Raw genomic sequence first — 10,411 nt, forward strand, 5'->3', positions numbered from 1 at the left:
TTTAAAAAATTACTGCTTATTATACAACAATGTACTGTGAAAATTATTTACAGTTAATTACTGGCCAGAAACACAGTAAATAACTGTGGATTTCACAGCCATTTTTTACAGTGTGGAATAAAGTCACTGGGATTATTACGGATGGCGCACCTGCCATGACTGGCGAGTGAAATGGATTATCAACCCTTGTCTGTAACAAAGTCAGCGAAGAAGGAGGCAAAGCTATCAAACTCCACTGTATTATTCATCAAGAAGTTCTCTGTGCCAAACATGTGAAATATGATCATGTTATGAAACCGGTGAATAAGGCTATCAATTATATCCGCTCCAAAGCCCTGTGCCACCGCCAGTTTCAACAGTTTCTGCGCGACATCCAGGCAGAATACGGAGATGTTGTTTATCACAACGACGTCAGATGGCTCAGTCGGGGGTCTGCACTACAGCGCTTCTACTCTCTTAGGGAGGAAATTGGCCAATTCTTGGCAAAAAAGGGACAACCGATACCAGAACTATCTGATCCTGTTTGGCTGGCTGATTTCGGATTTTTAGTTGACATAACACGGCATCTGAATGCACTGAATACCAGCCTTCAGGGGCAAAATGCAATGGTAAGCCAGCTGTATTCACACATCAAAGCCTTTAGGACCAAGCTGCTACTTTTCCAAAGGCACCTGTCACAAGCGCAGCCCAATACCACACATTTCCCATCGCTGCAGGAAATTATGACCAGTTTCCCACAGAACAACACCAGTGCGCAAATGAGAAAGTATGCAACAGACATCTCATCTGCTGTTGAGGAGTTTCAACAGCGCTTTCGGGATTTTGCAGCTATTGAAAAGGACATCGCGCTTTTTTCCTCTCCTTTCTCCGTGGACCCCGATGATGCTCCAGACCACCTGCAGCTGGAGCTCATTGAGCTGCAGTGTGACGCCGAGTGTCGCAGTCGGCACCAACAGCTCCCTCTGGTCAACTTCTACCGCCAGCTGGATGAAGGCAGGTTCCAAGAGATTCGGACATTTGCTAAGAAAATGCTGAGCTTGTTTGGATCGACATACTTGTGTGAGAAGACATTCTCTGTTATGAACATTACCAAAAGCCGCGTGAGGACGAGACTAAGCGACTCTCACCTGCGGGACGTCTTGCGCATCAAAACCACTGTTTTTGAGCCAGAGCTGGACTATGTGCTGCAGTCAAGATCTCAGTACTGACCACTGTTTTGAATTGAGAAGTTTGCAGCATTTAATTCTGAATAATATGTAATGTTTCTCATGAAGTTAGATATGTTTAGTCTTCTCAAAAGTGTCCAATGGGGCGTGCTGAGCTCAGCCAGAGGCTTTGGCTCAGCTCACATTTCAGTGAAGTCCCTCAGACACTGACTGACAGCATGTTGTTCACCGTAAGACCTTGATGTAAATTCACAGTAAAATCTGAACAGTATTTTACTGTATTAGTGTCATACAGTATAATACTGTAAACTGCAATGCAATCTGGGAGGGGAAAAAAACTGATTACTGTAATTTAAGAGAATTCCGTTATTTACAGGAATTTACTGTAAATTTGAAACAGCAATGAATCTTGGGAAGGTGAGAAACAGTGCGGGGAAAAAAGACAAAGCGAACGCAGCGAAGAGTTTCTTTTATTTTCTGGCAAAAGCTTGAATGCAACTTGCGTCTTATTTAAACTTAAACTTTGTAGCAGATCTGTGAGTCTCTGCCACAGACAGGCTGCACTCAGCTCAGCCTCTTGTGTCCAGAGCTGCATCGACAACCTCCACCGAGTAAGTAATCATTTTTATTCAACCTTTAAAATGTATAAGATGCAAAGATTTTCTGCTGTTTAATTTTCTGCCTTTTAGAACAGTAGCCTATTTTAACAAGGCTGTTGAAAAGCTTCATATTTGCGATATTGTAAAGGTTAGCTAGCAAGTGTTAGTGCATGTTGGCCTTAAAACAGCAAGTTGTTTGCAAGTTTAAAGTAAATTTGAAGGCCTAATATAAGTGAGTTACGGAGTGAGCGGTCTTTGCTCCATCGTCACTTCTCGGAAACAGAGTGAGTGCTCGTCTCGCTGTGCAATCTGTATGGATCGCTCTCTCCTCCTCTCCTCCTCTGCTAGCTTAAACTCCGTTTACTCCCTTACTCCGTTCTGTAGGATCTCTCTCTCCTCCTTAAGCAGCTAGCTTAACGGAGTTTAAGTTTAACGGAGTTTAAGCCACTCAAACTCCGACACAGGACGCCAAGACAGACCACGGTGTAAAAGAGGTATATTAGTAAGCTAATGTGAATTTTCTTATACGTTTACAGTTTTCACCAAGTCAGATTTCTTGGCCACAATTTTTTCCCTGCAAAATAGGCAAATAAATTACATTTAATTTAACTTTTCTTCCATTTTACAAAATGTTTCATTGTGAACTCTGTGGTCATAGCTGTGACACAAAATTTGCATTTGTGAGGCATATGAAAATTCACAAGAATGTCCGAAACTTGACCTTCAAATGTGCTCTACCTGATTGTAAGCGCATATTCCGAAAAGTAAGTGTTTTTAAAATACATGTGTACAGAGATCACCAAGCTAAAGGCCAAAGGGCATCAGATGAAAGTGGCTTTTCAGGTCAATGCACTAATGACACACTGTCTTGTCATGTAGATTTTTGCACTGTAAGATGTGACAGTGTTAACAATTTACTGTCTCACTTGAAGGGACACATCAGAGAGGGCAGGACAGTTTCTTGTCCATTTAGAAACTGTGGTAAACGGTTCTTTGTGGTGTCCACATTTTCATCTCATTTATCAAGAACTCACAAAAAATATATTTCAAGCTCTTTGATCTTTTTTAGTGGAGCAGTTACACACGCAGAGTGTTTGGGTGAACAGGCAGAGAACATGAATATGCAAGGTAATGTTCTGGATGATGCTGATAGAGAGGAAGAGCAATCAGATGTTTTTCCCGAGCGTGCTGATGAATCCCTCTTTTTAAACAGTTTGGCTTTGTGTTACCTTAAACTCCAGGCAAAACTGTTACTCCCATCCTCAGTAATCCAGACCATTATTGAAGATTTACAGGACGTGCATGATGTCAGCCAGTCTCATCTATTTCACAAGCTCAAAGAGAAGTTGGTGACTCTAGATATTTCTGAGGCTGATATAAATAGTATTGTGGATGCCCTAAAGTCAGAGGATCTTTTCCGTGCATGCAACACTGGTACATTGAAAACTGATAAAAGAAGAAAATCAGTTTTCAAAAGTCAGTTCAGATACGTTGAATCAGTTCCAGTATGTCTTGGACAGAATGAGTCAGGGGAGGAATGCTTTGCACAGTATGTACCTATTCCAGAGACACTCAGGTCACTCTTTCAGTGTTCATCAGTCAGGCAACAAGTGTATGCCCATAAGCAGGAGGTGTTTTCCCCAACTCGAGCAAAGGACACAATGGAGGATATATGGGATGGTAGCATTGTTGCAGAACACACGTTCTTTCAGTCTGATCCAAAGTCCTTGGGTCTGATCTTGTATCAAGATGCCTTTGAAGTTTGTAATCCACTGGGATCAGGCAAGAAGAAGCATAAAGGTCTTGCTGTGTACTTTTCACTGGCAGATATGGCACCACACAGTAGGTCAAACGTGGATCAGATGCAACTGGCTGTATTATGCCGAGAGCAGGATTATAAATACTTTGGCCAGGACAAAGTCTTCAGCTCTCTTGTAAGAGATCTGAAAGATCTGGAAGAAAATGGTTTGGTCATGTCTGATGAACAGGTGTACAGAGGCACACTGTGTGCAATCGCTGGTGACAACTTGGGATCACACAATATTGGTGGATTCATTGAGAACTTTAGCAAGGGCACTCACTTCTGCAGGTTCATTGATATTGATCGTGAAACATTCACTTCCTCTACCTCGGCAAAAGCCTCAGTCAGGACAGTTGAATCATACAATGGCCATGTGCAGCAGGTGGTTACAGCAGGCTTAGAGTCATCTGCAGGCATCAAATTTGATTCAGAATTCAACAAGCTTAGCTACTTCCATGTATGCCAACCTGGACTACCTCCTTGTTTAGGCCATGATCTTTTTGACGGTGTTGTGTCATTTGATCTGGCCCTGTACTTCAGACAGCTTATTACAAAGCAAAAAGAGTTTAGTTATGTAGAGCTAAACAGCCGTATAAATCGCTTTCGTTACCTTGGCAGTGATGCTAATAACAAACCAAGTGATGTAAATCCTGGAAGTGAGAAACTCAGTGGGCATGCTGTGCAGAACTGGTGTCTACTTAGATTTCTGCCAGTCTTGATTAGGGACAAGATTTACAACCCAGTGGACAATGATGTATGGCAAATGGTGCTGCAACTCATACAGATAGTTGAGCTGATTTGTGCTCCAAAGATAACCACTGGTCAAGTAGCATACTTGAAAGTTTTGATAGAGGAGTACTTGCAAAGCAGAAAGGAAATGTTTCCAGATAAGCCACTGAAACCAAAACACCACTATTTGTCTCATTACCCAGACCTAACCATTCACTTTGGGCCTCTTATCCGTTTATGGACTCTACGATTTGAAAGTAAACATACATATTTCAAACAGTGTGCTCGCAAACTGCACAACTTCAAGAATCTCTGCTCTACTCTTGCTGAAAGGCATCAGCTTCTGCAAGCTTACCTTACTGCTGGTTCTATTCTCCCACCATGTGTTGCCGTTGAAAGAGGCACAGAGTTTTTTTCACAGGATTACAGTTATAAGATACAAGAATCAGTTGCCCCTTTTAGCTTTCAGCCAAGCAGCACTGTTGTAGCACATGGAGTCAGTGTTAAAGGCACACTCTATAAAAAGAACATGTGCGTTATCCTGGAGACAAATCATGAAGGACTTGTCTTTGGCAGAATTAAGTTAATTTTGATTCACAATGCCACTGCTGTCTACTTTGTCACAGAAAAATGCCAATCTGTCCGTCTTGTTGATCAAGGGGTTTATTGCCTCACAGAAAGCACATGCTATGTCTGCACTGATCATGAAAGGTTACTGGACTATTATCATCTGTCAGAATATAATATGCTTGGCCTGTCAGTGATCTTACTTCACCACAATTTTCCATTCCTGTAGGATGCTGGAACCTAGTGATCTACTCAGGGAGGCCATCCTCTCTACACTTCCCAGGATCCCTGAAGAGTCACTAAGACATATGGTGGAGAAGCTGATACAGCAAGGAGTAGAAACAGAGGAAGACCTGCAATATGTGAGAGAGGAAGACATTCAAGAGTTCATGAAGCCCATTCAGTGCAGAAAACTTCTGGATGCATGGAAATATAAAGGTAATTAAGGCTTCAAATGCTAGTCATATTTTCTTATTTCTAAATTCATTTCTACATCAGAACATAAAGTAGTAGAGTGCATGTGATGGGGGGAAAATCAAATGGTGGAGAATATAAATAACATTCATTTTGATGCTGTAATTCTGAGAAGAAATAAAATATGGTCAGATAAGATAACATGAGATAACAGGGATGTGCATATGACAGCATACCTTGATGAAGGAGGCATAAAGACTGAGGCTAAAGTTAGCATGGCAAAATGCAGAATTACTTGATTTTGAACTGATTCAATTGGGATCACCCAGGCCTGCACTTGTGAAAATATCATGTGGCAAATGTGGAGATAGTGATCTTATTGTATAACACAGAGTAAGGTAGTAATACTTGTGTTGTTAGAAAGTCAAAGCGCATTAGATTTTATACATATAAATGTAATTCTTTCCCCATTCCAGAGCCTGTGCCCATTTCTTCCACACCGAGGCAGATATTCCCATGCATCCAACAAGACCAAAGCTCTTCATTTTCAAGCAGTTCTCAGTCCTCTCCTCCAACATCACCCTTGCCTGCAAGAGCCAACTGGCCTGACAGTTTTCAAGTAAACTGGGACCAGATGCCTCCTAGTCTGAAAACAGCCATCCAGAATGGGAAAAGGCCTTCACCAGCAGATAGGCGACAGATGATCCGGGTACTTGTTGATGACATGCGGAAAATTGAAGTCAATCCAAGTAGAGCCCAGTGTCTCATCATTGCAAGGAACATAGTGAGACAGTATCCCCAGTCATTTACGGATGCGATGGATGACAGAAAAACAACTGTAGGAGCAGGACATGAATCGCTTCTGTATCAAATAAAGACACGCATTGAACATTTAAACAGAAACAACACCGTAGCTCATCACAGAAAAGCAAAGAATGGACATGGGGATCAACCACAACGAGGACCTGCGGACACCTACGGCTGCACACAATGGCAACCTGAGCTTCCACCTGAGGAGACAGAAGTATCTCTGGAAAATAAGAGACAAAAGCTGATAGCGATCTTTTCACATGAAGGTTCCTCAGGAATGGAAAGAGCAGAAGTGTTACAGCTCATGGTGGCAACATATTGCTTGCAACGGCAAATGATAAATGCCAGTCCAGCACCAGCTTTGGCAGATGTGAAGAACAAATGGCCATATTTGTTTTTTCCAAGGAGCATGTGCGCTCATTTTGAACTGCTAACCAATATTCCAGTTGTCCGAAAGATGGAGGCCTTTCTTGAAGAGCATGGCAGAAACATTCTGGAGTTTTTCAAACAAAACCCAACAAATGCTGATGTAAAGGCTGTTCTCTACAGGAGTGACTGCAGTGTGACTGCTTTAAACATCCTGCCGGTTCTGATGGCACACTTCAAGGAACCACTGGATGCCCTTATAATAGAAACTGATGTAAGGTTATCTTTGTTACAGTGTCTATTTTAAACAACAGTATTTCATTTGTTCAACATCTTCCTCTTTCTTTACATTAGGTCTTTTCCATTATTTTAAAATTCTAGGACAGTATATTTAGTATTTAACGTGCATCTGCAAGGTACCATACTGTTAATCATTTTGTTTCTGTGCCTTTTTGTAAGGTGTCTGCCACGCCAGCCATTGTGCAGATGACTGTTTCATTGCCTGACACACCACGGCTGATTGTGGTTGGTAAGTAAATGATGAATGAATGAAATAAAATATGTACAGCTACACTCTTTCTTTTCTTACTTTTTTTCCCCTTTTTAAAGTGCAGGATTTGTATGGGTGCTTGAAATCCTTGAAAATGCCAGAATTTTAGTGATGTTGTTGTCAAAGTCTGAAAAGTGCTTGAATTTTAGTTTAAATGCTTGAAAGTGCTTGAAATTATAACTTTCATCTTTCATAAAATTGGGATCAGACTGACTGTTTTCCTCCTTTGATTTCTAAACTTTTTGCTCTTATGAAACATAATTTCAGATGTTTATAGCATAATCAGGGTTAGCTTTTGATTAAAAAAAAAACATTTGGAGACCAGACAGAACCATTGGCGACACCTGCTCATGATCAGTCATGTAACGTGAACAGCACAAAGACTTCCAAGACTCCCGATTACAAGAGAGAGTTGTTTAGTGTGAACAGCACGGCTATCTGACGACACAGAAAATCTTGTAGTCTTAACAATGCTTTATTTTTTTCATTTGTATTAATTGTTATGTTTCTAATCTTTTTTTCAGGTCCAGTGACACAGACAGACCAATGGATCATCCATTGGTCTGTCTGTGTCACTGGACCTGAAAAAAGCATAGAAAAAGAAGTGATGTGTGAGGGAACATCCTTTTTGCTTGGTCTCGCTGTGCTCTTCTCGTCCTACTACAATTTCAGCTTGCAGTATCAACATGATGCTGCATGCACGTTGGAATTCATTCAGAGGTAGGAGCTTTTTCACACCTGCTACCACACAGCTGGACTTGATTCACTTTTCATAATTGCCAAACCAATATCCAAACACCTAGTCATGGTTCCTACAGTTTCCACTTAGTGAAATATGACAATTATATGGTTCAGTATTCTGCATCACTACTTTTTACTGAACAGACTTTTGCTTGACATGTCTCATTCATAGAGTGATATCACCTGAAAGAATATTTTTGTCATTCTCCATTGTTTTTCAGATGTTGCATTGACATCAATCCAGAGAGGGGCACAAAAGCAAGCAATGAGATGGTGCACAGTAAGAAGAGCGGAAAGATGGTGAAGAAGAAGGCAACATCGGTGAATCCACATGTCTGCACACTCATCAAAAAGCTGAGTGACTTCAAGTGGAACTTTGTCTGAGCATGCATGCATGCACTCACACATGCACGCGAGCGCAAACACACACACACACACATACACACACTCTCACTCATTCAGTGATTGAACCCCAGTGTTATCTCATTCTCATGGAACACAAGGAACTCCGTTTGATGTTCAAGAAAAAAATGTTAAAAAACGTTTCAAGAAAAACAGTTGCATAATTGTTTTGTGTTCACTCTATACTTATACACTCATGCAACTAGAATGCTGCTCTTCTGCAGCAAGTTACAGTAATTAAAAGCAGTTTATTTGATGTTCCTTATCAGTGGTTATTGCCTCTTAATCACCTATATTTTTTTCAATTTCATTTGCGTGCCCCAATAAACACACTTATAACAGTGTGTTTAATAAATATTTGAGAGGAGCTGCATAAATGTCTTCTTGTCATTTTTCATAGTAGTAGTGCTGGTGGTATTACAGTAACCTATTTTAATTAGCATTAAATACAGGATATATACTGTAATCAAAAATACAGTAATAAACTGTAAAAATACAGCACTTTGCAGCCAGTAAAGTACTGTAAATTGTACCGTAATAAACTGCATGTTCATTTACAGTAATATACTGTAATTCAAAAACACAGCAATAAACTGTAAAAAAAAATACAGTACTTTGCGGCCAGTAAAGTACTGTAAATTTACAGTAATAAACTGCATGTTCAATTACATAATATACTGTTATTCAAAAATACAGCAATGAACTGTAAAATACAGTGCTTTGCTGGCGAAGCTGCTGCCAGTAAAATACTGTAAATTTACACTGAAAAGTTTTACAGTGTTTATTTAGATTTGTTTATTTTTATTTATCTATTGAAAGTTCTGCTACATTATTCATTTTATTTTTGTTTGTGTGCCAATCTGCACTTTTTCTCAGCTTGACTGAACAAGTTAAAATGTTAAATGTCATTAAAAAAAGTCTGTTAAATGTGAAAAGTCTTGAATAAAGACTATTGCATAGTCATATTGGTGCAAAATCTATGCACAATCCAAGGCCTGTTTTCATTTCAGCTCAAAAACTCACTATATCAATTGCATATCGGCTATTGGTGATTGCACCCCCTCAAATATCGGCTATCGTTATTGGGCCAAAAAATCCCTATCGGTCAGACACTAGTGCATATTCAAATGAAGACCAGTATAAGCATCACAAAGGGCCTCTGATACAATATAGACATTTGACAATGTTTGTTTGGAAATAATCCGAGCTCCATAACCCGAAAGTAGGTGGTAAAAACACTGCCATTTTTTATAACGGAGGTCTATGGGAGTGTCACCACTCTGTTTACTCTGTCACCCTGCATCTGACATAAACTTTGTCGCACATTCAAAAACCTTATATCTGCACGTTCACTGAATTGTGCTGAATCCAGTGATATAGGCCTCCAACTCCTCCCAGGCAATGATTTCCACGAAGCTTGGCACACAACATCTGTGGACTCTTCTCACAAAAAGTAATAATTTCGATATTCCAAACAATACTCAAGTTATTAAATAACAACTTCCTGTACATTTTGCTCTAAACATGAAATGTTGCATATCTCCACATTGGTCTGTCTCAATGACATGAAACCCAGGTGACTACTTCTCCATGAACCACTAAAGCGCTGTGCAAAATTTTGGCTGATGACTCAACATCGTTTGGCAGGATTAAGACAAAACTTGATACAATTTTTGCCAATGCCCTCCTGAGGACAGCTGACAAAACTGTTACCATTCCACCACTATGTGGTGCTATGTTGGCAGTCTAAATAAATATTTGGCACTGTGCCCACATCATGACTATTATGTCAGTGAAATTCCTAGCCTTGGTATAGATTGGCCCCTGTATCTCACAGACCAAAAATGACCAGCAGGTGGTGGCAAATAACTCCCATATTATATGGCCCACATTTTTAAACCTTCTATCTACGAGTTCCCTAAATTCTGCTGAATTGTGTCATGTAGGCCACGCCAACTTTAGCAGTAAATTTTTGCAAAATCTTTCATAAAATCTTCAAAAATGAAATGTGTACTTTTTCCAACTCCTCCTAGGCCATTTGACCGATTTGCAACACACTTTGCAAGTAACATCTAAGGACAACACTTATCAAAAGCTTTCACCTATGCCACACCTGGCGGCCATGGTGGTGCAGTCCATTTTGATGCTAACCATAAAACCATCAAGTCATTCTACATCCACATACAATTTGCCATCTACTCCCTAACCCTCACCCTAACCCTTGAGGGTGTTGCCCTGAATACATCTACGTGGCACACCCCAACTG

General features: G+C 40.3%; 1 protein-coding gene across 2 annotated transcripts; it reads left to right on the forward strand.

Annotated features, from left to right (window-relative positions):
* The first annotated feature begins 1,476 nt into the window (after positions 1-1,476).
* LOC119030475 lies at positions 1,477-8,487 on the forward strand. 2 transcript variants are annotated; one of them, XM_037118099.1, is made up of 6 exons: positions 1,477-1,777; positions 5,092-5,300; positions 5,753-6,726; positions 6,912-6,981; positions 7,605-7,722; positions 7,965-8,487. In XM_037118099.1, the coding sequence occupies exons 2-6, from the start codon at positions 5,093-5,095 to the stop codon at positions 8,125-8,127; spliced, it is 1,533 nt and encodes a 510-aa protein (XP_036973994.1). In that variant the 5' UTR covers positions 1,477-1,777; position 5,092; the 3' UTR covers positions 8,128-8,487. The 2 variants fall into 2 exon arrangements, with proteins under 2 accessions (XP_036973994.1, XP_036973995.1); XM_037118100.1 differs by having other exon boundaries at positions 7,675-7,722.
* The last annotated feature ends 1,924 nt before the right edge of the window (positions 8,488-10,411 follow it).

The sequence above is a fragment of the Acanthopagrus latus genome, chromosome 12 (assembly GCF_904848185.1).
Source record: "Acanthopagrus latus isolate v.2019 chromosome 12, fAcaLat1.1, whole genome shotgun sequence".
In the NCBI taxonomy this organism is placed as follows: Eukaryota; Metazoa; Chordata; class Actinopteri; order Spariformes; family Sparidae; genus Acanthopagrus; species Acanthopagrus latus.

Bases quoted from the DNA above. Each gene is read 5' to 3' on its own strand.
- LOC119030475 (XM_037118099.1), top strand. From the start codon at position 5,093: ATGCTGGAACCTAGTGATCTACTCAGGGAGGCCATCCTCTCTACACTT. The intron at 5,301-5,752 runs GTAATTAAGGCT...TCCCCATTCCAG, and splicing joins GGATGCATGGAAATATAAAG to AGCCTGTGCCCATTTCTTCC. The intron at 6,727-6,911 runs GTAAGGTTATCT...CCTTTTTGTAAG, and splicing joins CCCTTATAATAGAAACTGAT to GTGTCTGCCACGCCAGCCAT.